The 27,953-nt window shown below is 44.3% G+C and overlaps 1 protein-coding gene across 1 annotated transcript in view; it reads left to right on the forward strand.

The window, feature by feature from the left end:
• The first annotated feature begins 1,300 nt into the window (after positions 1-1,300).
• MB21D2 (Mab-21 domain containing 2) overlaps positions 1,301-27,953 on the forward strand; it is a 47,328-nt gene continuing 20,675 nt past the window's right edge. The window contains exon 1 of the mRNA XM_072344365.1: positions 1,301-1,511. Coding sequence (XP_072200466.1) covers positions 1,301-1,511 — 211 coding nt within the window. The remainder of the gene's footprint in view (positions 1,512-27,953) is intronic.

Below are 27,953 nucleotides of genomic sequence, written 5' to 3' on the forward strand. Positions count from 1 at the left end.
TGATCAAGACAAGTGGTCCAGTGGAACCAGGCCCCTTCCCTGTGCACAGCTCTGCACACTTATATCTGCATTCACCAAGCATCAGGGAAACCAGCCTGTGAATGCTTCTCACTGGGCTTAGTTCCACCTTCCTGTTTTTTCTCTGGATGCCTTGCTCCTAAATTTGCTTGAGGTATTCCACCTTCAATCAGGACTGAGCTGGAGGCTTTATTTTCTGCCAAGAAGCTTCAGAGGACAGTACTTATTGAAGCAGTTTGCATGAGTGCCACAGCATCTGAATTGCCCAGTGGAAGGCTAGAAATGTATTTGTATGCTTCCTGAGCTGGAAGAGTGTCCTTCCAGTGGATACGTGAAGGTAAATAATGGATCATGCTGTGTATGCTCAATGATGGGACAGTGCACAGAAGAGCAGGCTAAAGGGAGGGAAACACTTCAGGTTGAACAGTTATTAAGCATTAAAAACATACTGAAGAAAAGCATGCTGCCTTGACAATGGGAGAATGGGTGGGGATAGGAAGTCTGGGCTCTTTGACACAGACCTGTAGGTCTTGTGATACCCCACCTCTCCTCCTGCTCTTTGTGTAGCTTTCAGGGCTGGTCACCAGAGCAGCAGTGAGGACACTTTGTCTTGGTTACTGCCCTGAAACAAACGGTAATATTATCTTATATATATATATGTATGAGTGTGTATATATATATATGTGTGTATGTATACGTACACACCTTATGAAGCCAAAAGAGAACAAATGCAGAACGCCTTTGGGAGCATGTGAGAAGAGCAGAGTTGCAAGGTGGTTATTAATCCACTTGCAGGACATGGCTTTTGTTGGAGTTGATCATTAAATTTAAATTAAAAAAAAAAAAAAAAAGAAAAAGAAAAAAAAAAAAAAAAAAAAGAAAGAAAAAAGCAAAGCAAAGAAAGGCGGCTTTCATCCCGCGCCGAAGCTGCGCCCGCAGCCTCCGCACCCGCCCCGCCGTGACGCCGCGGAGCAGCGAGCCCCCCCGGCAGCAGGCGGCCCCGCGCCGCCCGGCCCGGCCCCCAGCGCGGCGGCGGGCGGCTCCGCGGTGCCGCGGGCGGGGGCGCAGCAGCGCTGCCGCTTGTTGATCGCGGCGCCCGGCGCCCTCCGCGCCTCCCGGGCCCCGCAGGCAGCCCCGCGTCCGGGCTTGCCGCTGCGCTGCGGGTTGCGTTCTTCCATTGCAACATTGCTCTTTTCTTTTCTTTTTTTTCTCCTCCTCTCCCTTTCTTTTCCTTTTTTTTTTTTTTTTTTTTTTTTTTTTCCTTTTTTTTTTTTTTTTTTGCATGAAGATGGCGGCGCCTCTCGCCAGCAAGGCAGGGTCCGCCGGCACCAACAGCAAGCCGCCCTTCCCGGAGCTGGATTTCCGATCGGGAGCCAGGGTAGAGGAATTGAATAAACTCATCCAGGAATTCACCAAGCACGACCAGAGGGAGTACGATGACCAGCGTGCCCTGGAGATCCACACAGCGAAGGACTTCATCTTCTCCATGCTGGGTAGGGCAAGGACCGCGCGGGGCGGGGGCGATGCCGGCGGGACCTCGGCGCAGGGCGGTGCGGTACCGCGGAGCGTGTCCACGCCGCGGGGGCTCCGGGGGCCGCAGAGAACGCCTCCCCTCCGGGACGCTGTTTTTCCCTGTCCGCTCACCTACCCTTTAGCAGCGGTATGTTTATAAGCGGAGAGGAAAGGCTGGGTCGCAGAGCTGGCCGGCGCCGGAGAATCACGGCGAGACCTCAGGGCTGGAAACGAAGAGAGCCCGAGCCTTTATTGTTTTTATCCCAGCTATCAAGGATGTCGGAAACGCAGATTTATTTAACGTGTTTATTTCTTAGGGGTTTATTAGACCGGCCGGTGCTTGTAGAGGAGCATCCTCTGAACTGCGTTTCTTGCTTCAGTTGCAAAACTTGCTGCGAGTGGAGCAAGTTGGGTTGTGGCTGGGAGTCCTCATCTGCGTGAAACTTTGCATCGCAGGCAGGGATCCTTAAAGTGGGGGGAAAAGGTGCTGGCCCTTGCAGGAATCGCCTGGGCTCTGGCATGACTAAGGCTTATTAAGATTAGCAGTGTAATGACTAACAGCTCTGATTCTCCAGGTGTTAATTTCCTGATAAATATTTACCTTATTTTGACTAAGAAATCACTCATGAATGAGAGCCCTTGGGATACAAAAGGATGCTCTTTTATGTGCAGGCTGGACTTTAAATCGTTCTGCCAGATGTGTCTCAGTATCCAAAACACTTATGTGCATAAAATAAGAATGTGATTAATTGGCAGGTGTGGGCAGAGAGGGGTTCTTTGTGGCTCAGAGGCTCCCACTGACCCCTGAATCCTGATGTATGGTCTGCAGTGAATAACCTGCATCACTTTTCTCATTCAGAAGCACAGAGCTATCCTATAATAATTGCCATTATCCTGCAATAATCATTATTTGCTCTATCGTGGGGGTATCCCATCCCAGAAATAGACCACTTTCTCGGTAGCCATGAGCATACCTATGCTCATTAAGTGAGCATCTACCCATCCAGCTGGTTATCTGGTGAGGTGCTCAGCTAATTGCCTGCTTTGCGATTTGCACAACTTTGTGTATGTACTGCTTTTTCACCAAGGGTTGGACAGGATACAACGGACTAAATTTAGCTTTGAGAACAAGGACAACAAGTTGAAAAGTCAGTAGCATGTATATTTATAGTTGCTGTTATAAATATTTTTCCCTTCCTGTTTTAAAAAAGCTATGTGGTGAAGCCCTGGTTGCAACAGTCTATAGGATTTTTCTTAGTGAAAACCCCATCCTGTACAGGTCATCCACTATTATAATCTGATACATTTTTCAATCAGGGCTTTAAATAACTGGCTGAGGAAGCAGGTCTGGGCAAGATGAAGCGAAGGACAGAGAGCTGTGAGAACAGCAGTTCTCAGTGTGTGGCTGATGGGTAGAAATGGCTTTATGTGGTCCTGCTAAAGCACTGCTCGTCTTTGCAGGGGTCAGAGACCAGAGCATGTTTTCCTGTCTCACTGGCAGGAAAAGGTAATAAAGGAAAGACAGAAGAACAGGTTGTAGTGTACCTTGCGTTTCTGCAAGTGCACTCTGAGGTCTTGCTATCATGAAAACAGAGTCTTAGTCTGTTACAAGCAACATAAATTAATGTGGCTGTTTGTTAATGTTATTGGTGGGAGATGAGCATTTAGTTTTAAGTATCTAGACTAAAGCTGGGTTTAAGCAGTAGCTATGTTTCTGTCTAAGTTATGCCTCACAGTTAGCAATGCAATTTGCTTCTGAAAGAAAGACAAGACCTCAGGACCATGCCCAGGACAGAAATGGAGATGGGGTGTCTGACTTGTCTGCTTTAGACACAGAAGCTGTGCTTGTAGATCAGACCCTTTTTAGCCACATAGGCTCTTAAATCTAAAATGATTTAACTTATTAATAAATAGCTCTTTCCCCTGTGCCCGATCCCTCCCATACGTACTGCTCTTATCTCATCGGGTGATGATAGGAAAATTAAACGTAGCTTTCCTGATTTAATTACAGTGGTGCATAATTTGTGGATGAATGATAGGCAAGAAGACTTTGCACAGATTCTCTGACGCTTGCACTCCGTGTGGCTTGTCCTCTAGCTCAGATCTTTACTTTCTTTTTATATTAACTATTTTTCTCTGTATGCTGCCTTAACCTGGCTCTTAGTGACAGAACAATGGGAGAGCTCAAAAGCTGTGCTATGATAAAATTATGGAGAGGTGCTGCTTGCCATGCCTTTGTCCAAAATCTTGTGCCCCGTGCATCAAAATAGGGCTGTAAATGACCTGGCTGTCTGGTGAGGGAATTGAGTATTTTCTGAATGCAGGCAATTCCTGGGCATCCCATACTTAATCACCAAGACCATATGGTCTTGCTGACACCCTCTGCTGAAACAACAGGTGTCTTTTGGTGTCTGTGCTGGGTGACTTCCCTCTGCCTGGTAATTACTTGTCTCCTCAGCACAGGTATGACTGAGTCTCAAAGGGGAAGGCTGTGTTAATCAAGAAAAGGAGTTGAGGGAACAGAGCTTTGTGTTCTGCACAACAGTCTGGCTGGGATTGACAGGGAGACCGAGTCTCTGTCTGCCAGTCATGAAAGGAGCTCATCGCTTATTCTGACTGTGGCTGCTTTTCTGTGCTTAAGAAGTGATAAAGGAGTATTCTTATCAAATGATGATGTTGCTACCAATGATATTTAGATTTTTAAAGCATTTGCTGCAATGGTGATGAGTGGTGCATAGTACTGATATTGCAAAACCTTTTAGGGGTGCCTGATCTTGAGAGCATTGTTCCTGCAGTGCAAGTACTCCTGGAATTAATGAAGAATACCTTTCTGTTCAGCACCTATATAAAAAAGTGTTGTAAAGCACAGTTGTGCTAGGCTTTAAAAAGAAAGGAAGAAAGAAGAAAGAAACATTCTGCTCTTGGGAAAGAGAACATTGCATATTAAATAACCTCTTGATATTTCCAGTGCTATTGCTACCTCACAGCAGCTCACGTTATTAGAGATATTGACTCTTAGATTTTACTTCTTAATGAGAGGAGCTAAGAAGAACAGAGCAAGGGGGTATGGATGGATGCAGACCACACAGAGCTGTGTATTCTAAGGGCACACAATGATGTTCAGTGGTCTAGAGCAGTTCTCCAGCCCTTTGTGCTGGTGTTTTTTTTTCCTGTCATGAGGCAGTGATTTCTCTGTAGAGTCAGAACAGGAATGCTCAGGGCACTTTGTGCCCTTATCTTTCCTCTCAATGTCCTTTGTCCCTCAAACCAGGGAAAAGACGGGTTCAAGCTGGCACAAATCGGTGTTCCCTTTTGAAGGCCTCTGGTGTATCTTTTTGTCTCTTCAATGAACGCACATTACTTATGTAGGACCAAAGCTGCCCACCTCAGCACAGCTCTTGGCAGTCCGCTGCCACTTGGAACTGTTGACAGGATAGAGAGTGAGCTCCCATCAGCACCTGATAGAGGGGTGTGGTGAGCCTGCTGAGAGCATTTCCTGGCTCCCCGGTCTGATGATTCTCCTTTTCAGTGGTGTCTTCTACAAGAGAGGCATTTCATGGCCTCCATGGTACTGGAGGTCTGTGTATCAGAATAACACTGATAGTGTGACTATGTTGCAGCAGTTTGTGGACGTATTTTTTTCCCTTTGCCCTTCTGGTACAACTTGATGATGAAACCTCCTATTGTAGACTAGATTTCATGTATTGTTGGAATTGTTACCTGCTTGTCTATGATAAATCAGAGAAATTCTCTGGTTTCTTTTGTGGCACTGAGCTGATGAAATAGCAACAGGATTGAAACGATCTTTCTAGGGTTAAACCTTTTGTGTGTGCACACCTTTTCTCAAGAGAGGCCAATCGTTATAGGAGCACACTGCACACTGAGGGCTATGTTAATAATGGCTCCCTGCTGGCATTCCCTGTGCTGCTGAATGCATAATGCACAGCTGTTAAAAACAACCCTACTGTAATGCAGATTTCATTTCTGGCTTCTGTTCCGTCCCCTCTCCCTCCAGATCATGTTTCTGTACTTGTTTTTGAGGGTGTATTTTATTTTTTAAGGGATAGGCGGCCATACTGGTGATGTATACCTCACAAGGTATCAGTGTCTTTGGTTTAGCTCTAACTATCAGAAGTCAACCAATTTCACCTAAGTTGAATTCTTTCTGTTACCAGTTAGAAAGAATCCATAGAATCTGACAAGTTGAAAAGACCTTTAAGATCATCTAGTCCAACCATCCTCCTACCACCAATATTGCCTACTTAACCAAGTCCCTATGTAGCACATCCCCATAGTTCTTGACCACCTCCAGGGACAGTGACTCCCCCACCTCCCTGGGCAGCCTGTGCCAGTGCATCACTACCTTTTTGAGAAGCATATCCTCCTTATATCCAATCTGAACCTCCCCTGGCACAACTTTAGGCCATTCCCCCTTGTCCTATTGCTGTCACCTGCGAGAAGAAGCTGATCCCCATCTCTCCTCAACCTCCTGTCAGGGAGTTGTAGAGAGCAATAAGGTCTCCTCTGAATCTCCTTTTCTTCAGACTGAACAATCCCAATTCCCTCAGTTGCTCCTCATTTTGTTCCAGACCCTTCACAGCTCTGCTGCACCTCTCTGGGCACACTCCAAAGCCTCAGTGTCTTTCTTGTAGGGAGGGGCCTTTAGCCACCTCTGTCTCTTTGTTCAAAGGAGTTGTTCCCTGTGTGCAGTGAAAATAGCTTGAAAATGTTTCTCTTAATTTGTTTTAAGACGCTGGTACTTCACTTGCTCAACTACTGTTTTGAAACATTAGGCTGTGATGCAAAGTATTTAGTGTAATAGCAAGGAACATGTCCTAAGGGCATGAATTCTCATGGCAGGCTTGTCAGACTGCCCACCGCCTGTTCCTTCAGTCTGTGGAAATATTTGTAGAAGATCTGGGTGAATGCTTGCCAAGCCCAATTATGCAATTATGTTTTAAGGGCAATTTTATAATTATAGTGGAGGATGGTAACCAGGATACGTGAGTTGTTGGGTTTTTGAATTTTCCTTTTTTATTCCACATGACTTTGCATGAATTCTAGTTAGAAACCAGTTGTTCAACTTTCTTGTAGGCAGCTGCCTGTAGGTGAAGCTAAATAAAGGCAAATACAACACTGCTCGGGAAGGCTGGGGGGCATGTTGTATTTTAGCTTTGGTGATTTAATTGACAGATGTGTTCTTGGAGACCCAGAGTCCATGCTAGGGGAGACTCAAGATTAATCAATCCTCAGTCCTGTCTGCCTGGGCTTCTTGAAGGGAATCTCAAAACTATGCACATTTTTTTGTGATAGCTGCCACCTCCAGTCAGTGGAACTTCTCTTGCCAGGGCTGTTTCAGCATGAATAGTGCCAGGTGACAGTGGAACTCCAAGTGTGTCTGCATGAGACCCTGTGTTGGCAGATGCAGATAGAGGTTTTGGCATGAATTTCTCAGTTCTCTGAGACTAAGTGGTATGCCACTAAGTCCATTGAATGTTTCTAGGTGATGATAGTGTATGAATCTGATCTTTGGGTTGTGTGGGTGCTAATTAGGGAAACAAGAGCTGTAGCTTATTTGCTACAGTAAGGCTTAAGAACCAAATACATTTTACAAGATATTATCCCTTCTGAGATGGGATAAAAATAAAGTGAAGCTTTATTGTAACCTGCAGGATACTTTATGGATTCCCCACCCTTACTATGAATTTTACATCCAGTGAAGTTTTGTAACTTCTTTTAGCACAATTCTGTTTAACATTTAACTAACAGAAATACGGGGTTTGGCTTCTTCCTTAGCTAATGCAACTGGAAGGTGGCTTGTGAGGCATTCAGAATAAATCTTTAGCAGCAGATGTTCCAATGGACAGATGCTGCTATGGATTTCCCCTTCCTTCTATTAAGAGAATTCCACTGTATGGTTTCATTTCCACTGCTCTGCTGTATTCCTCTTACTGCAACTAGAAATTGTCCTGGACTGAGTGGATTAATAGTTCAGCCAACCTGACATGTTCCTGCATTATGTGCTCTTTCATCAGATAAACCTTTAAAAATTCTTTTGAAGCACCATTTCTGAAATGGCTTTCTGGTTATAAGGGAATTACCATCTGCTGTAGCATTCAGTTTAAGAAAGATCAATTCCCTTCCCCCTCCCCCCCAGTATATTTGACTTTTGAAAGATACTTGATGCTAAGTAAGTTGTAACAATCCTGTTAATGCATTATATTTCATGTTGGACAGTGTGATTTTACTTAGAAAATGGTTAATACATGGTTAACACATAATGGTGTTTGCACAGAACTGGGTGCTTTCAGCTTGTAGAACAAGAAGTGGATTTCACCCTAAGGAAAACATTCTGGGTGCTAAACACAAAGTCTGGACACTTATGTTCCATCTTACGCTGTACCCAAATTCTCACAGCACTGTGCCAGTTTCTGTGCCTAATGATACATGGTGGGACCTCAGTAATGCCAGAAGAATTCCCCATCTCCCCTGCTTCAAAAGTGGTGAGAGGTGGCATGGTGGTGAATATGGAGCACTGTGGTGTTGCTATTCTTTATCTCAGAGTGGTTCAACCCTACAACACTCTGAGGTTACAGCTGGAAATGGAAGCCTGTTTTTGAGAGCCAAGTTTCAGAAAGTCTTCAAGTGGTGAAGGTGGATAGTTGCTCTGTTGTGTGTTGCTCTAGCAGTGGCTTTGAGATCAAGTGCAGTTCTGCTACTAGGAGAGGCATTACAGCCTGACCCAGTTAGGCAGTTCTAGCAAGTAATCTTATTTTATACTGAAGGAATCCCAATGCTCTGAGAAATTAGTTTAAAAAATAGAGGATCTCTGCTGATGTAACTTGGCAGAGTCTGGCAATGACAAGCAGTAAAAGGCAGCAGTTTGAGACAGAAAGCAAGGGAAGATGCCTTGACAGATGAAGGTAGAAATTCTGCTGAGTAGCAGTAAGAGACTGGGATAGAACCATTTCTTTTGTCCTACTACACATTTCTAAGGCCATGATTTAGATGAAAAGTAGAGGTTTAGGTGTGGGGTGTTGTTGGTCTGCTTGGACCTTCACTAATACAGGTGGAATTTCTTCTGCCCACTGTTGGAATGAGAGTTTGTATGGGATTTGGTCCACGATTGCTGAGTAGCAGGGAACACTCCTCAGTAGTTGCATCCAGAAATAAGTAGGTTAGTTTTTGCTTTGTTGCAACAGATATTAGGCTTTGAGGTTTTTCTGTTCTGACTTATTTCAGCTCTTCTGTTCACGTTGTTGGGTGCTGTTCCACACTTCTCTCAAGAAAGGATGCTTTTATTCAGTGATGCATGTATGACCTTGTTTAGAAAATCAAATACTGAGTTTCTGAGCAAGGGATCCATTACACAAGTATTAAAAATATAAAGTCAAGTGCTGTAATCAACTTCTGTGCTTTTCCCTTTAGACTTCTACACTTTGCATTTTAATGGGTCTCATGGCAATGCTTTGGCTGATCTGGGACACAATGGAACTCCTCTTGGAAAAGAGTCCTGTGCTAACAGCTCTGGCTGAGCTTGGAGATGGAGATGTCCACAGGACAGGTGCTTGGAGATACTTTGTGTTGTTTTGTACCTCACTAATTAATGTATAACTTAGTGGTAGAGCAGCAGGAAAGCTGCACTTGCTGACACTTCATGATACAGTGATTTAATCCTTCGTGACATATTCCTGCTGAGTGTCAAAGCTGATAACTCTGATCTCTGTCCCTGGCTCGGTGTGGCAGGACCCTGTTCTAGAGGGCATTCTGCTGGAGTCTGCAGGCCCTTGTAGGTACTTTGTGACTGATTCATGTAAACTCTTTTTTGTACATTGCCACTCCTGAATGTGATTGTACAGCTTTGCTGGGTGTACTGAGGAATCAGTTGAGTGCAAACAAGGGAGCCAGCTGAATACCTTCAAATGAAAAAAGGCAACTCCTGGGAAGAGGAGGAAATATCCTCCTCTACTTCTAAGTATGCTTCTTCCTTTGCAAATTCTGAAGCCTGGTTATGGGTGCAGGTTTGTATGCGGGTATAGATGCACAGCTGCTCTGCAGTAGTCAGACCCTGCCATGGAACCAGTGGATCTTGCTTCTCCTCCAGCATAGACAGGGTATGGATGTTTATTTAAACCTTTTGTTTGAATGGTATTCACAAAACAATTTGCAGCTTTGCAAATAGAGGAGGGAATGTTGCTGTAACAACTCTTCAGGGGCTCCGTTGCCTTCTGTGTCTGCAATTTGCCTTTTGAAAGTTGCATGCAGTGTGGTGAATGGCAGATCAGGTGTTGATATTGGCCCCTTGGTATTAGGCCCTCCATGCTTAACCTGCTGAAATCTCTGTATTTCATAGACAGGGCAACGGAGTAAGCAGTCTCTCACTTCAAGAAGGTAAAAGCAGTGCAAGTCTCTCTGCAAATGCAGCATATCTGAACAAGCTGTGTTGTTTAAATTAGAAGCTTTTTCTCTTTTCCTGTGTGCAAGCTGTAATGCACATCTAAGTGCAGTATTGAGGGAAAAGGTGCTATTAGAATTTGAACAAGCATATATCAGATATGGTCTTTTATATGCTCTCTATTAGAGCTTGACTCTGTACTCCTAGGTTTCCTCAGTGTCCTCTGAACTTTATGAATGTGTAACGCGTTCAAGTGAGGCAGACACATTATACTGAAAATAACTACTTTGACAGGCTTGTAATACCAAAGAACGACTGTCTCTACAGTTATTTTAATTATCTTGAGAATGGGATGTTGTAAGTGCTACATAAGCACGTAGCATACCTTAAGTCAGAGCTGGAGACATTGAAGTTACAAGCATGTGTCACTCTGAGCTTGCAATTTTTAACTAACCAGGTACCTTGAAAATGTATATATACCTTTATTTGTTTTTGTCCCACTTTGCCCCAAACAAACAATTCAAGTGAAAGCATTGTGGTATTCAGGGCACTGATGACAGTGCTTTGGAGTGTAATGTTGAGAAGTGATACTGCTGAGGTTTGCAGGTGGAGTTCTCATCCCCTGTTGGCAGATCTGCACTGGGCTGAGGCCAGCCCTGCTTGGCAGGGATCATAGGAGCTCTATAGAAGGGACTCTTATAGAAGTAAGGAGAGACAAATGAATAAAATCCCCCAACCCCCAACATGGTGATAGACCTCCTGTTGTTCTTAATTTGCATCCGTAAATGGCACTACTTTCCGCTGTTGTGCACCGAAACAATAATAAGTAAGAATCATTGCCATTTATATACTACTTCACAATTTTCAGTGTTCAACGCACACTAACTAATTCAGCTGAGTTGTAAATGTTCTCTGAGCAGAGTCACTCTTCTCCCTGCCCAGGGGGACCTTTCATTGCAGTTGGGACAAGGCTTTTATTTTTCAGCCTTAACTGAAGCTGATGACAGGAATGTTCAGTACGGACACTGGATCTTTCTTCCTGAAGACTCTAAGCATTTGCATATACCCCTGTTTGCACAGAAATTTGGCTATTCTCTAGTCATGTGGTACTAATAAGAAAATCATGCAGGGGATTTGTAAGTAACGTGCTACAAATATGCAAACTTACATTTGGTGGATAGTAGTCAAAGAAGCTATCAAGTTAGCAAAGTTGTTGATATGTTAAGTGCATCTCTCTGTGCTTGTGTAAGGACTTGGGTCTTCACATCTCCAGTGGCTCTCTGTGCTAATGGCCTCAGCAGCTCAGAAGGAGAATAAACATCCATCAGTTCTGACAATGCTGCATGACCAGAGCATGTGCCAATGGTAGTTTAGGATGCTCTCTATATGGGCATTGGTCTATGTTTCTCTAGATCCAGTAACTGCTGGAGGGGGAGGATAGAGCCTGGTGGGTGGCTTATTGCCAGATAAGATGTTGTGGGAGATATTGGAGATCTTATGTCTGTCGTCCACCATCCTGAGTCCCAAGCATGGAGTAATGCTTGGTTGGTATGGATCTAGTCTCTCTGGCCTTTGGCTTCCTTTCTGCCTTGACACTATGTGTGTATATGTAGTGATGGAGAGTTTGATACATCTGTGTTTTTGAACTGGGTGAGATTGGTTCCAGTTTTTATTTGAGAGAATGGCATCTCTTTTTAGTGTCCCAGTAAAGGGACAAGGAAATAAGCATCCCTTTTTATTAGGTTATATGGTAACCTACTTCTAGGGGTTTACTTTGTAGGCAGGTAATTAGTAGTCTTGGTAAAATGAGGCCTGGTTCTTGGTGGTAATAACTTTCATTCTAATTCTTGAAGCTTAGCCATAACTAGGTGGCATTTCTGCATTGCCTCTTTATCTAACCATTTGGATACTTTCTCTTTTGCATGTCTGACCTGAAGCTGATTCTGGAAGAACAGCATCAATTATAACTTTCGTATAAGTGGTCATAAGGGCAGGAACACCATTAGCCTCTTAGTGACCCAATTACACAGGGAAGTAGCAGTGCATTCTGAGATCAGAACTATCGTATTGTTACAGCATTTCTTTCAGCTAGAAGTACATAGGAGAACAGCATGTTTCTTGCAGGTGATGACTTCTTTCAGTAGCCCTGATATCCTAATTTTCCCTTAGAAGTTAATGTGCAGATTGGTAGGTGGCATCACTCAAAGTGACTGACTGAGCTGTTGTCTGTGGAGATGTCTCCAAGACAACCTATTTCCTGGTCACACAGCACCTTGGCTTCTGCCACAAGGCGTTGTTTAAGGGAGTTGATAAGCTAAAGAAGCAAGATATTCTAACAGCTTATTATTGGCAATATAGCTGCCAAATACAGCTCAGAGTCTTGTGGCTGAAAGTGCTCCTATTAAACACTGCATGCGATAGCTTAAAGGAAAGCGTTGTGCAATTTGACTAGCAAACAGAGAAGTACCAAATAACAGGAATTAAGTCTCTCCTTTTGCAGGTCCTTTCCCCCATTTGTTGTTTGTGTTTTATGGCTGGAAGCATGGGGAATTCAGGGGCCTTCTTTCATTTTTATTGCTTTATGGCTAGGTTTCCCAGGTGCATTTCAGCTCTGCTTTTTCCAGTGTTGGTGTGCCATATTTTTTTGAAAATATCCCCATAAATAAGATGTTTGTTTCAATTTCATTTCTGCTCTAAAACTCTGAAAGATTTAGCGACTTTTTCCCATTTTGAAATTAGGATAAACAAGCTGAAAGTGTTCTATTTTGTTTTCTCTTTTCCCCTTCCTCCTGCTTCCCTTTCCCTCTAAAAAAGCAGTATAGCAGACAGGTGTAGGTTACTTCCAAGTATTTTTGTTCTGCATTTCCAATTTTTGGTGATGTTTTTTTTTCTATGAAATACTCCCATACGCACTGTTTCAAGAGATGAAGTCCAAAACAATGTAAGAAAATGTCCATGTCTTTTTCTGCCTCCCTTGCAAGGCTTGGCAGTACCGCCTAGCTGAACAAACCCTACCTTTGTCTTCACTTTGGAATAAGATACAAGAGGGCTTGTTGATTCCTGCTGCATTAACACTAACCTTCTGTTTTCCTGAGACCTCCCAGGAGACTGCTGCAAGCATGTACCTCCTGCGCTTCAGCTCTAGAGACCTTACAGCACTTACTTGGGTTTTAACAACGGGAGGAATGCAAAATTGCTCAGTGCAGTGGTGAGTGGAGAAAGGACACTGAGGGTGCTAGGCTGAGGATACTTGAAGACATCCACGGGAAAAGCCCAGGAGGAATGAGGAGCCCTGACCTCTGTCCTGTGGCAGATCTGAACCTGAACTCTCAGCTAATAACCCCTGAGCTACTTACTCAGCAGCCTTCTCCAGGCATGTCTGCATGCATGGGGGAATTTTAGGAATGCAGACTTCAGCACCGTGTGGGGATGCTGCTGCTGCCCTCTGTTCAACTAGGAGCTTTAGAAACTGCAGTTGGGTTGGTTTTCCCACAGAAAACCCCATTGTGCTTGTTTGTAGCATTCTTTAATTAAAGATTTATTTTCCCTGGATGAGATTCCATTAGAACAGCAGGAGCTTCCATCAGAAATCTGAAGAGAGGCCTCTTCCCTTCGCTGGCATAGCATGGCTTCACCTCACTCCCTTTATCACAGCCCCTCTCGCCCCCCTTTATTTTTAAGCTTTACTGAGTGGGATATTGAAGAAGCTGTTGGTAGCAGTGTATAGCCCCCAGATTACAGTGGCAGTGATCTAAGGATGTGAGGGGAGAAACTATGTTGGGGAAAGATGGAGCTACTATCACATCCAGCCTGTTTAGCGCCACGCCTGATAACTAGGCAGTGATTCAAACTACCTGAGATGCTAAGCGCGGTGTAAGAAGTACACTTGTCCCAAGTGAGTCACCTTCATGATTTTGAAGGAAAATTCTGTTTGGCACCAAGGAGAACAGTGCTATACTTCCACACTGCAGTTCAGGGTTGGTCTGCCTTATTCCTCAGTTCTTGAGTCTGCCTAATTTAGCGTGCAAGTATTGATTGCTTGAGTATCTCCTTTCCCGACCCAGTGTCTTCTCATCAAGGTGCTGGAGAAGGTTGTGGGTAGAAACAATCCATAGCATGTGTTGTCTGCAAAATACACTTAAAATTGTTCTTGGTTGCCTTGTAGCTAAGCTATTTCTGTCCTGCTGATGTCCTGGCTTGGAAGCTGAAAACGTCTGGGTAGGATTTATTATTCTCTGACCATTAAATTTTAAACTGCTTTTAATGGTAGATGTTAAATCACTGCTGTCCCAATTCCAAGCTCAGTGCAAAATTCCTGAGTTCTTAGGAAAGCATTTCCCCTGCCAGCAGCCTGCGACAAGTCTTGGTTTCTGAGGACGAGAAGTCGCAGGGCCGTTTGTGGAACCAGGCAGCAGTAGGTTGGTGGAGGACCTGTGTGAGATCAGATAGGCAGCTGGGCCAACATCCATGCTCTGGAGAGCATAGCCTTGCAGACCTGGTACTGTTGTGGTGTGTAAGAGAGGTGTTTGTGTTGCTGTCTGTGTGCAGGTACTCAGCTGTGACAGTGATGGAGCAGCTTTGCACTTGCCTTTGTCCCTTCCCGATTGAAGAATCTTTGGGGCTGAAATTCAGTCTTACAGCATTGAGCTGTTTAGAGCCGGCTATTATATTTTTGTTCATGTCTCATAAATACTGAACTGTTCAGCGCTGGCACGCAAATGTGGCTTTGTCCCTTGCTTCTGGGAACCTCAGCACAGCTTTCTCTAGAGGCTGAGGAAGTGTGGCCATAATTGTGTGACTCAGTGTGTGTGTGTGATGCAGGCTGCTTTCTTCAGTGTGATATGAGTGGAGTGCTCTTCTAAAAGCACTAAAATGGAATCCAAAACCTCTTATTTTTTTTCTTTTAAACCCTTTTCAGCTACTTGCAAACACAGCTGTGGCAGGTGGGCAGGGGTTGGCTTCCTTGCTGAGGAGAGGAAGGTGGTGTGTTTTGTTGTATGGCTTTGCAAGTGAAGCAGAGAGCCACACAGAGCTTCTGACTCTCAGTCCTATGAGTTTCACACTGCTCTGTAGCAGTTGCCTAGCACATGGTCTTCCTTTTCATCACCAAGCTTATTTAATGTTTTGCTTTCTTTATCCCAAAGCTGGACATCATTGATGGTTGGATTAAATGATCTTAGTGGTCTTTTCCAGCCTCCATGGTTCTGTACAAAATCATCATATGACATGCTTCTGATGGGAAATGTTTGAGATCAGCATATCAAAAGAGGCAGAATTTATTGTATTCTGCAGCAATTCTCCAGGGTCTGCACCTCACCAAAGCAGGATATCCCCAATCCTCAGTATAGTGCTTAAAACCACCATTCCTGGCAGTGTTTGCAATGACAGCAGCTGTAAGTAAAGCTCTGGACCAGTGTATCTTGTGTTTAGTAATTTTCCTTATATGGAAGGAAGATATGCTATGTAACTCAGGTTATTTAACTCTTGCTTGCAGTGGACAAGAGGCAGACAAGAGTAGAGAACGAGGATTCTAGGACAAGGTGTTAAACACAACCCTTTTGGCAGGGATGCTATCCTAAAGCATGTCTGCCTGTGTCAAGGTAAACAAGCTCTTTTTCTCTGCTTCTTTTTACACCAGTAAAGTTTGAACAGACCTTGTAACAGTGGTGCCGTATGGCTTCTTCCTGTATTAGAAAGGAAGGTGCTGAGTATGGACATCCCAGTGTGCATGCGTCTGTCTGTCTGGACATGTCCCATCAATTAAACAGGAGCTGACGTCATATTTGAAGGTCAGCTGTTTTATAACCTAATATTACCATTTTGTTTCCTCTGGGCTTATTCTTAGCCTCCAACCTGCAGCTCAGCACCATCTGGTGCAGGCACACGAGGGAGAAAGATTAGAGGAAAGTAAAGCAGCTTTGTTTGCCTCTCCCATTGCTTCCGATGTACACAGGAGTCAGCAGTCTCTTACAGTATTGAATTTTAAGTGGTGGGAAGGGTTGGATCCTGTTAGCTGTCTAAGGGAGGGTGAAATAATCTGTACTTGCAGTGCTCTCTCAGCGTCTTGCAGTTCCCGAGGGACTTACTGTGGCTAACAGAGTGCATTCTCCTGCATTTTATTTTATATTTCAATGGTCTTTTATTTTTATGAGCTGTTTTTGCCAACCCTTGTATTTTCCATACCTACAGATTGCTGAAAGCTCTTCTTAAGTATGTACACACCTGGTGCTCACCCTGACTTCAGGCTACTCTGAAGCTGTAAGCACCTGACTTGCATCTACAGCTGGCAGAGCAGCAGACAGGCACAGCACAGGCATCTGTGCCCTGGTGGCATCTGTCTGCACAGACTGAGGAGATGCAGGTCTGCTTCTCCATCCTCTGCTGCTTGCAAATAGCACCAGCCATTTCCATCCCATGGTGGAAGGGATTGGCTCTTCATGCTGCCTCCCTTCCTCTGTCTCTTTCTCTATCCAGCCAGAGGTGTGATGCTCTCCATCCAAACTCCATGCTGATAGCTTTCTGTGAAAGACAAATTTATTTTCTTCCTGATAACAAAAAGATAATAATACTGCTGATCTCTCAGGCCAGCAGCATTACTTGCAAACTGATATCTTATTGTTTAGCTTCAATGATACAAATTTTGCATTGGGATATTTTGAAACAAAATGTCTCGAGCCATAAATAACTATTATGTGTTTAGCTGTTTGGAAAGGATAGCTAATTGATGTGCTTTGGTTGGATGCAAATATGCATGCCAAGTAATGAAGGCATTTGGCTGACTGTGATTCATGGCATGTACATGGCACTGTATTATAAAGCATATAATGTGCGTGTAGACTTTTTGTCATCTGTCTTTTCTTTGCTGCTGTTTAGCTTTCTTCCAAACCACTGTTTTTTTCAGGTCAAAGATACTTTATAATAATTCCTGGAAAGAGGATGATTCAGCTCAGAGGCTTTTGAGGAGGCTCATTTTAACTTACATTATTTTAAGAATTGGATTGTCCTATTATGTGGAGCATCTTGAACAACAGACGTTCAAAAAATTACTTGGAAGAATGAGCAAATTCTGAGTTTTTCGGTCATTCAGGTTGGAAGTTTTAGGTGAGTTCTCCCTTCTTCAGCTGCACATCAGGGTGGTTGGTTAGATGAAGTGCAGGCAGGCTAGGAGTCATTTCTGTGAGGCAGAAAGATTCATTATTAGCACAGACTTGATTGTACTTGATGATATAGCAGAGAATGTATCATTATTATATATTTTACTAGTTATTATTATTCAGTTCATAGTGTAGTTTTGTAACCTGAAATACTTCTAGATGTATCAGTTCTATACTACTAGCAATCTAACTGAGAACATCTCTCGCTTCCCATAGCACAGAACAGAATCTCTTGGCTTGGATTGCTGTGAAACCCCACTGCCTACCTGCTCTTTCTTTCTTTTTCTTCTGTTTCTAACTCTGTCTTCATTAGTATTGAAAGCATGCAGCCAAGGTTGACAAGGACAAAAGTTAAGCAGTAGCCAGGCCTTACTTAACTCTTCACTGCTTTTCTTTAAGAAAACCTGGGAGTGAGCAAGGCTTTTTGATCTCTTTGCTTTTTTCTTTGTTTTTCTTTTCATTACAATGCAACAAGGAATTTAAATCTGCTTTTTGTAGAGCTAAGGGATCTGAAGTGATGCACTGTGCCTGGTGGTACTTAGCACTCAGCAGGAAGCTCAAGTTCTTCCATCTCTTACAGTCTTTTCTTTGAGAGGAGATGCAATACACTTTACCACAGGTGATGTACACGCCACATTTCCCAATGTGAGGCTTCAAAGAAAAGGCAACACAATAGCTGGCTTTGCTACCCAAGATTTGTGTCCCAGGAGGATGTTTGGCTCACAAGACTTCTTTGCTGCTCCAGGTGCTGCAGCCAGAGGAGCACCTTCATTGTTAGATGGTGTCTTTGCAGGGGATGAGCCAGAAGTGTGGCTTCATCTGATGCACATCCAGCAAAGCCGTCCCACAAGTATTGGGGTCAATGGTCACCAGCAGTGCTTAGTGTTTCACGTGGCAACTTAGGCTTTTAGTTTATAGTGCCAGTATCAATAGGAGTTCTTGTTTTGGGATAGAACTCTACAGTACTCGAATCTTTACAAAGATTAACAGGAAACTGTGATCTTTGCTTTGAAGAAAATCCTTGGGCTATAAATTGCTGTTTTGTTTTAAGTAATCCGCACCTTGTAGCCCTTTGTTAGCTTTCACTTTCATTGAATTGCTTTAACCATTGATTGACCTGTTGGGATTGCCTGTTTCTTTTGATTGTTCCTTTGTGCATCTCTGCACAAATCCCTGCTTTCAGGGTTTGTCCTGTTTGTTCTCAAAGTTCTCCTGTGGAGGAGCTTGGCAGGGTTTTGTTCACCATCTCTAAGCAATAGTTGTGGTCAGTTAGTGAGTTACAGAGAATAACCTGGATTGATTTTCTTTTCCTTTTGCAGCCTAGACTAGAAAAGTTGATTCCTTCTGTCTGCTGTGTGTTCAGGGCTGCAAGCCAAGCTGCTATCAATTCTACCTTCTCCTCCTGTGAAATTGCTGAAGAAAAGATGCTTTCCAGATCATGTGTGTAGAACAGATGTGGTTTATATTACTAGATGATTCAGCTAGAAGTGATGCCAAAACATATTCCAGAACTCTCAGCTGGCTGTCAGATTGAGAAGTGCAATAGCTGGAGTGAAATGCTGGGCTGTGTCTGTAGCTGCTGCCATGCCAAGTAGTTCCCTTTTATTTACTGAAGGTCTAAGAGAACAGAGGGATGAGGGGTGCACACGGAAGTCTTGCAGTAGGCTTGGTCAGTATGCAGAGATGCACACAGTGACCGAATTACACATAGCTTTTCACTTTATTGTCAAATAACATGAGCATATGGACCGTTAGGGTCCTCTTGGCCAACTGTATTTCCTTCCACCTTCTGCTGAGATGGAGGAAATTCAGTTTTCTTACTTAGAAGTATGATTAGTTCACCTATTTTTTCCCTTCACAGTCATCCTACGCAGTGTTCCAGTAGGCTGTGGAGCAACAGTTTTTGGGGCTTGATTTATACACAGACATGAGACTGGGCAGCTGTCTGAATGTCCAGCTGTGTAACTGCACATTCAAGACTTGCTTGTACGTAGACTGAAAAGCACAGGGAATGAAAAGTGCTCAGTCAGTATCATAACAGGTGGCTCTTTAGACTTTGCTGTTGAGGTTGTAAATTGAGGCATTTCATCTCCAAATCAGGTTAAACTTTTATATGTGGGTGAAGTCCAAAGGCCTGTGTGCTACTAGTGATGCCTGGGAAATCCAGCCAAAAGAGCAAACACTGGCAGTTTTGTGTCCCATAAGAAGGAAGTATTAAGTTAGTCTCAACAGAACCAGGTGTGGGTTTTTTATTGCTTTTTTGTTGTTTTTTTCTTTACTGCACAGAAGGAGTTTCCAGTGAATCTTCTCACCGGAGAGTGAGGAGTCTACATCTTTGTGACTGTCAGAAGTCCCATTTATGCAAAAAGATTACCAGCAGCCTCCAGTGACTGGAGCATGGGGTAGCACGATGCACAGGTGCTTCGAAGAGGAGTGTGTATAGGTGGCAGTGGTGTTTGTCTTCCCTTATGAATCAGTTTTGAGCTAAGTTTTGAGCTCTCTCTTCTGCTGAATTCTGTACTGTGTTCTACCCTTACTAAAGGGAACTATAGGAAGAGCTGTGGTTTGTTTCTGTGACTGCTGAGTCAGGATAGGGCAGAGGTGAAAAGTGCTGTCTTGTCACTGTGTTCCCATGGGGAAAGCTGTTTACACTGTGGCACAAAGTTTCCTCTCTGTCCCTCCCCATTGGAGCTGTCTGCAGCCCTATACCTCCTTCCACTATAGACAGGAGTATCTGCCTGTTGTTTCTTGCTTGTGACTGTAAACCTGATCTGGCATGCCAGTGAGTGAAGCAGCCCAAACGTACTCTATGCAGTGCCCCTGGCACATCAGCTGCTAAACTGGGAGAGACCAAAGCATTGCATGCTTGGACTGCTGCAGATTTTCCTTCAGCTCAGAGTGCAGGGGCTGGTGCTCTCAAAGCAGGAGGCCTACTGGCTGGGTTAGGTCAGTAAGGGCAGGCTTTGTCAGCAAAATCCTGTCAATATGTCTATGGCTTGTGCCAGGAAAGCTCTTTCCTGCGTTCACCTGTGTCTAAGCAAAAGGCAGCATCGAGTGGCGTATTGGCTGGGCTCATATTGTTGGTCTTTCACTGGCAAAACTGTTAATCGTGAGTCATATCTCTTGTACCTTTTGGTTGTGCAAGCAGAAAAGCTTGCTGTTGCATTGCTACCACATTTAAGAGCACTTTGTGGTCCCTTGTATTCCATTTAGAACTACATGTATGCTTTGGAGCTAAGTGTGTCTTGGTGGGTTGAAAACCACCCAGCTAGCACAAACACCAAGTCTGGGTAGATGCAGAGATGAAGTAAAAATGAATTTGTCAAGCTTTTATTTACTTTCATTACAGAGATTTTAAATGCAAGTATGGGTGCTGTTTGGATAAAGAGGCTGTTCTGTGTGTTCGAAGTGTGAAAGATTGCAATTGTTTGCACTCTGAACAACTTGTCACAGTATCAGAAGTTCGCAGTCCCGTCCCTATCTCTGTGACCATTGAACAGCAGAAGGATGCAGTAGGCAAGTGCATGTGGAGGAAATTCATTCCTCCTTGTCCCACCTCTTCCTGTGAGCAAAAGGAGGGGGAAGACACAATGAAGACATCTGTTCCTTTGAACCCACTCACAGACTTGCTGGGTAATAAAACCTGGGAAGAGGAGGAGAACCTATTGCTGCTTTTCTTGTGGTTGTTAATTGCTGATTGTAGGGTACAGAGGGGTGAGCTTTTATCATACTGACCTTCTTTAGGGGATACTGAAGAGCAGCTGGCAGTGATCTCTGCCAGGATTTAAATCCAGGAGCTGCAGAATCCCTTTCTCCTTTGAGAGCAGAGGCAAATCTCTGTGGAAGCCATGCTGTCCTCATGCCCCAGGGCCATGCCTCCGTTGTGCTGCCCCAGATGCTGCCCTCTGCTCTCTTGGAGAAATCCTGCTGCCAGCTCACAACCATGCTCTGGGCTGCAGCAGACTGAATGGGAGTCCTGCAGAAAAACACTATCATGTCACCTGGACACCAAGCATGCGTACTTCTCATCTGAACTTTGCTCTTATGCATAGTGCCTGAAATCTCACGGCCATAAGCATGGGGCTGTGACCTCCCTGCCTTCCCCCCGAACTCCTTCTGTTTAATTTCACTGTTCTGCTTAGTCACAGTGAGGACTGCTCTAATGGGCTTAAGCGGCCCGGCTCCTGGCTGAGTGTATTGTGCTTTTAAGCTCAGCCTGGGCCAGTTCTTTTAAGTAAGACATGAGGTTGCACAGATCTGCAACCCCAGAGGCTTCCTGTTGTGTCAGCAGGTGCATGCATGAATAGTAGGTGTCCCCTCCATCCCTCTAAGTATCTTATCTGGAACAAGAGCTGTCTGGTAAACAGCATGCCAGAAATGCCAAGGGGGTGATGCACTGATTTCAAACCCTTTCATGAGCTCAGCCACAGCATGCAGAGGCAGATGGCCCCCCAGGAGCTCTCCCAGGCCCTTGGAAGTGCCTTATGGCACACTACTAGCTGGGGCACCCGCTTGCATTTATAAGATTAGCATGAGACATTCTTAAGTAGAGCATTTGGAGTCTTCCGTGAATTCTTCTGACCTTTCAGTTTGCCTCCCAAAGCTTGAGGTTGATGAAATAACACAATACAGAAGAAGTGAGGGCCACCTTCTTGTAGGTGGTTTTGGAGCATAATGGCTTGACTAAAAAGTGATGGGATTTCCTAATCTGGAGATGGGCATTCTCTAATTGAGATGGGTGTATTATATTTTAGAAGTGAGAAAGGAGTATGGGAGGCTCCAAACTTCTCCCTGAACTGTATCAGGTGGCATAATGTAAAGGGAAGAGATGCACCATAGTGTAACAGCTCAAATAGTGTGGCGTATGAGGTTGAGCAAGCTAGCGAAGCTAAGATGCTGCAATAGCCTGGCAAAAGACTTTGAGCCATGCACTGTAAGAAGAGAGGCAAGCAAGGCTGATAAAGCAATGAGCAACAGGAGTGGCTGATGTTGGATTAGTTTTATGAGCTATTAGGAACTTGTTCCAGGATTATGCTCTTGAAATATTGAGCAGTGGAGGCTGCTGAGTAGTTAAGCTCAGTTTCACTGGTAAGCACAATTGTCCCACATTGCAGGGACCTTGTGAGTGCAGGATGGAGAAAAGAGTGCTTGAAGGAACTTTGCATTTCTCCACCTTCTGTTTTTCATCCCCCTTCTCTCTCACTGCGTGGAGCATCTTAAAGAGCCTATGGAGATGAACTGATCCTTAGCAAGAGGAATGGAAAGGAAAACTCAGCACAGTGGTGCATCATTAAACTTCAGACAAGGCAATAAGTGCCTCTGAATGTCAGAAGATGCTTGAAACCAATGCAGAAGGGTGTGATGGATGCAAGAGCTCATTAAGGGGAGGAAACACCAAGCCAAGGATGTAACTGATGGGAGGCAGCCCTCAAAAACTGTGCATGTGAAAGTCTGTGGGCGAACTGAGAAGCTGAGCCAGAGAATGGTACTGCAAGGAAGCCTGTGAGGTCATGGATGATGCTGTTCTGCCCTTAAATATGTGATAGTGCCACGAGCTGATCTGATTATGCAGGTGGCTACTGTAGCAATGTGTTTGCTTCGTTTCAGTGTGGAGATATAAGCAGAGACAAGCAGGAAGGAGGGAAATGAAGGTCAAAGTAGGTTTCCTTTTAGTGAATGAGTGAAGGTGATTACAGGGCAATGGCAGATCCCTCAACAAGGGGTTGCAGACCTTTCTGCAGACTTTTTAGTTTTAGTGTGAATGGGGACAGAAAACAAATCAGGAAAAACAAGCCACAAACATTATGCAGCATAGTTGCACAGCAGCCATATTCTATACTAAGGACAGAGGTAGAGAGAGACCATAGTCAGCAGAATGCATGGGGTCTTCTAAGTTGTCAAGGACACCAGGAATACAACCTGTGCTGAGAGTTTGTCTTCGAGCAAGCTGGGTTGCTTCTTTTTTTTTCCTCTATCGATCTCTAGTGAGTTCTGAGCCTGTAGTTAAAATTTGTATGCAACACTATTAAGTGTCCTTTCCACTGTGTGTTGGAAACCTAGAGGACACTTGAAAGGATGGAGGAAACAAAACCTGTGAAGTTTATTCTCCTTTTCTTGAAGTGCTAGCCTTGGGCCTGAAACATCCTGGATGGAGAAATTGCTTCTAATAACCCACAATGCTGTTGGCTTTATGGAAGTGAGATCTCTGTGCAATAGTACTCTCTCCTCACCCTGCCTTTCAAAACAGAGTTTGGTGCGGATGCCCATGGTGCTGCTGGAGGGAGCAAACAAAGGGTTGTGGCAATGGCCCTCAGTTATGGCTGAGTGTGCTCTTGGGTTTCACATCAGCTGGTGAATGATGGGCAGAGGTACATCTCAGCACCCTGCTTGTTATTTGTCCATTTCCAATTTCAGAATGAGTTTAGTCTTGAGGTGTTTCTATTTTGCTTGGCCTGAGCTGTTACATGAAAGTGCTGCTGTGTGGGTAGGCATGGTCTGGAGCTAGGGAGGGAACAAATCACACTGAGAAATGAACCTTCAAAAAAGGAGAAATAATTCTTTTCTTAGAGCTGAGGTTATTGTCTACAGTTTTAATCAGCTGGGACTAGAATCCACCCGTGGGAGTATGGGACAACAAACTTGTTTTTGAGACAGTTGGCAAGCAGGAATTGATTTTTTGCTGACATCCAGATTTTTTTTAAAGCAAGACGTCATCCTCATGACGGATGGGCTCCCATCCTCTTCCTCCTCCACCTCCAGCTATCTGCAGAGTAGGCTGGAAGAGAAACTGAGTTTTGCTCACAAATGCCCATAGCTTCCCTTTTTATCCTAGCTGCAGGCTTCTATGACAGATCTTCTTACAAATCCCTCGAATATCAGCTTTAATTCAGCACTGCACTGACCAGACAGACTGAGTTTGTCAGTTCCTTCTCCAAGAGCAGGATCTGATTAACCAGCAGTGCTAGAAGGGATGTGTGCGCCCTGGTGCCTTTCTCTCTTTGCACCCTTCCCTGTTATGCAATGGGATTTGTCTGCCCTGATAATGCCCATATTGCTTACAGGAGCTCTGTCCGGATCTGTCATTGGCTGGTAGAGGCTGGTTTCATTGTCGGGCTTGGGTCTGAATATAATCTCTCCCTTCCTTCTGAAGCAGCGGTAGGGATGCCCAGACCATTGAGGTAATGCCACAGAAAAGCAGGAGCTTTAAATAGTGAACTCCTGACCTGTGGCATTTGCTGCTCTGTTTTAAGAGGAGCCTCTTTGTTGTGCTAACCTCCTTTGTCCCCTGAGGGAAATGTCTGTGAGCAGTGTGGAAAAGGTGATTATGACAGGACCTGGCTGTTTGCCACACCACTGAAGAATGACAGCATCAGTACTGGGTGGCCAAGGAAATATGCAAGGTCCCATGACCCATAGTTACAATATGGCCCCTTTTGCTCCTGAAGCTTGAAGAACAACATATGAACACGTTTAAAAGGAATTGTGCTAATTCGCAGAGGATTTATCTGTCAGTAGTAGGTTACTACTTAGCAGTTACTACTTAGCAGTCTGCATGCAGAAGCCTGTAAGCCACCCGCAGCTGAATGTCTTGAGGAAGGTGTATCTCAAGGTGCACTGCTGTAAGCTTGCTCTGCTGTTTCACGCTTTCCCCTGACATTTCTCCTCCTTGTCACTGTCACACAATCTGTGCTACATGAACTGACCCGGGATTGCTTTTTCCCTGGTGTTTTGCCACAGTCTCTCTCGCTGTTGTCATCTTTGCCTTTTCCAGCCTCATGCAGGTGTCCCTGCTCAAGCCTGCCTGTGTGAGGCATCGTCCTGCTGAGTGCAGCGCTTGGAAGTTCTACACAAGCACATCACAGTTTATTGGATGTTTCTTAGTAGGCAAGAATGTCATCAGCTATTCATTAGATGCTTTGGAGCTCTGATGAAAGGGCTTCTTCCTTGAGGAGCTTTGAGCTTTGTTGTCCATCTTGTGAAAATTCAGGGAAGAAAGAGACTTTTCCCCTCTTGGGGATGCTGATCTGGGATGTGTTGGCTGCTGCTGTTGGACAGATTTGGCCCTGGACTGTGGGCAAGGAGATCCTGACAGTGTGTTCACTGCTGTGCTTTTTTCCTCCTACACAAACTGTTCACTCAGCACACAGGTGTGGCCAGGTTTCTGTCCCAGTTTTCCATCTGTACACATGCCTCTCTTTTCCCTAGCACTTGTTCTACTCCTTGTTGACTTAGCACCCACTGTAGGGCTCCAGGTGAGAGCATCAGACTGGCATTACTCAGTCTCTTCTCCTCCAGCAACAGATGAGGCAGGTGGCTGGGCTGAGTCTTAAGGTCATACCTATGTGTTAGATTAGACTGCTGGTTTTGTACCTTCAGAGAGCCAGTGTGTTTGGAAATAATACTATTATAGTCTGTTTACGGCATTAAGCTCTTTCATGAAGAGGAACTGTCGTATTTGTTTAGGACTATTTAATTTGTTTTGTCTCAGCTCCTTTCTCTTAACATCCCATTAAAATAAGACTGTTCTCAAAAGCTCCATGTATAACCTTTCCAGCCTGGGCAGAGGAGATGCCATCGGTTTTACTTCAGCTCTATTCCCTAGTTAACTGTGAGCTCATTTATTTATTCTGTTTACTAATTACTTGCAATGCCCTTGCTATGTGACCTCATTGCTGACCCCATTCTCTACTCTATTCTTCCCATCTAGCAGAAGAGACAATAAGCACATACTGCAGTTTGTGTTACAAAGTGCCGCGAGCGTGCCTGTGGCATCTCAGCGCTGACCATGCAGTCCTTTTGCACCTTTGTGTCTCATGAAACCTCACAGATGTTCTGTTTTATAGCATCCAGTTCAATTCCCACCTAAGGAAAAAAAAAAAACAACCAACAACTGAATGATTTCAGTGGCCTTTGGATCAGTCTTTTAATCCTGTGAAGGAATGTAGCTGTATTCTTCTGTGGATTTTAGCATGACGATATGCTGAATGCCGTAATGACTGCTGTGATATTAGCCTGCATATTTTCCATCAGGGTGTGAAATCATCTTGATGTTTGGAACTGCTCCCATATTTTTCTAAACCATTGCCTATCTCTGCATGGGAGCACTGTGCTCTAATATCCTTAGGACTGGTTGAATATCACTTGCTCTCGGATTGTGAATTCCCCCTTAATCCAGGACATTGCTACAGTCTTTTTGAAAACTATGGTAGAAAAATAGGCAGAGGATGAGTCTGAGTGTAATGAACTTTTGCAGGCAAGCAGTTATTACAGGCCTATTAGTTTGGGTTTTTTGTATGAACTGTTGTTTTACTTGGAAGCCATTCTGAGATGTCCATCGTATTTTTAATGTATATTTTTCCTACGTATATTTAATGTTATGTTTCCTATTTTACTAACACCTCCTATATTGAGACAAAGTAGGGTCCTGTACAGTGCATTTACTTCTTTCTTTTATGCTTCCACATTTGATTTATTGCACTTGACTCATCCTGAAGAGTCCATCAAAGACCAGGTACCTCTTCTGCTTCAATCTGTTGCTTTCAAGCAGTGCCAAAGCGTTTGGTACAGATACTAACACCACATTATCTGTGAAGAGCAATCTCAATAAAACAAAAAGCATACATCATCCCCTTCCCTTTCTTCTGGTCATGGCATCTCCTTTTTTCTCTGTAAAAGTTGACTCGCTTTCATTCTTGTGTAGGTTTCCTGGGAACGGACAGTTCTAAGTACTAATATGCTGTTCTCTAAAACAACTGTGTAAATCATTTCCTTTACATCACACAGGGGATGCGTGTCCCTCCAGGGTGGCAGAAGGCACGAGATATAGTATGCTGGCCTCTTCGTTTTGGTTCCTCTTTCAGAGGAATTCTTCTGCTGCAGTATTGCAGTTCTGCAGACCAGCTGACATACATCTTGCATCCTTTTGCATGGCAGTGGGATAGCAAAATGGCTCCGAGTCTGAGTGCAAAACAGATCACAAGGATCAGCTGCAGTGGCTTAATAGGACAGCTGAAGCCCTTGGTTGGGAAGTAAGTACCCTAAAGTCTTGGTAATGTTGTGCAGTGTGGTGAGAAATATTCAGAAGGGGACTTAACTTGGACTTCTTCCTATGAAGAAAACAGGGCTTCTTTCTTGGGCTTTTTTCAGCATGCTTCTAGCACTAGGAAGAAGAATGATAATAGTGTGTTCCTAGGCCTTTGTAGCAGATGGGAGCCTTGCTTATGCAGTTCTTGCTTTTCTCATTGTTCTTTTTTGTTGTTGTTGTTGGTCTATTTAGTCCATCTGTCCAGCAATGGCAGTGAGCTGCAGAGACCTCTGATCCATCCTGTGTGTGGAAGTGGAAATAGCAGCAGTGGAAATGTCGACAGCTTGGGGAGAGTTTTGTTGGCACAAGGGGTGCAGAAATGCTTCACTTGCATTGTGCCAGATGTCTGTTTATTTCTGGCTGCTGGAATAATGCCAGCTGTGGGTTGGGTGTGGAAAAAGGGATTTGGGGACAAGGGTCAGGCCTGGCTGCTGCCTTGCAGGATCTTCTTACAGAAGGAGCCTTAAGGGGAGGGTAGCTTGCTGCAGCACTCATGGGCAGCCACACATCCCCAGACCGCTCTCCCAACTGCTCTCTTCTTTTTGCATCCATGTGAAGAATTTGTGGGTCTGGCTTCACACATGCTTGGCATAAGCAAAGCTGTTTCAAACACGCCTCTGAGCATGGGAAGTGCTCTTCTCAGGAAGTGAGGCCGGGAACATGATTGGAGTTAAGAGAGATATGGACCACAGGGTCATGATAATGATTAGTCCTGCCCTTCCCCCTAGTGGTAATTAACTGTGGTGATGTCACCCTCCATTCTGACTTCTTGCTGGCATTAATTCCAGAG

Source organism: Excalfactoria chinensis, chromosome 9 (genome assembly GCF_039878825.1).
Source record: "Excalfactoria chinensis isolate bCotChi1 chromosome 9, bCotChi1.hap2, whole genome shotgun sequence".
In the NCBI taxonomy this organism is placed as follows: Eukaryota; Metazoa; Chordata; class Aves; order Galliformes; family Phasianidae; genus Excalfactoria; species Excalfactoria chinensis.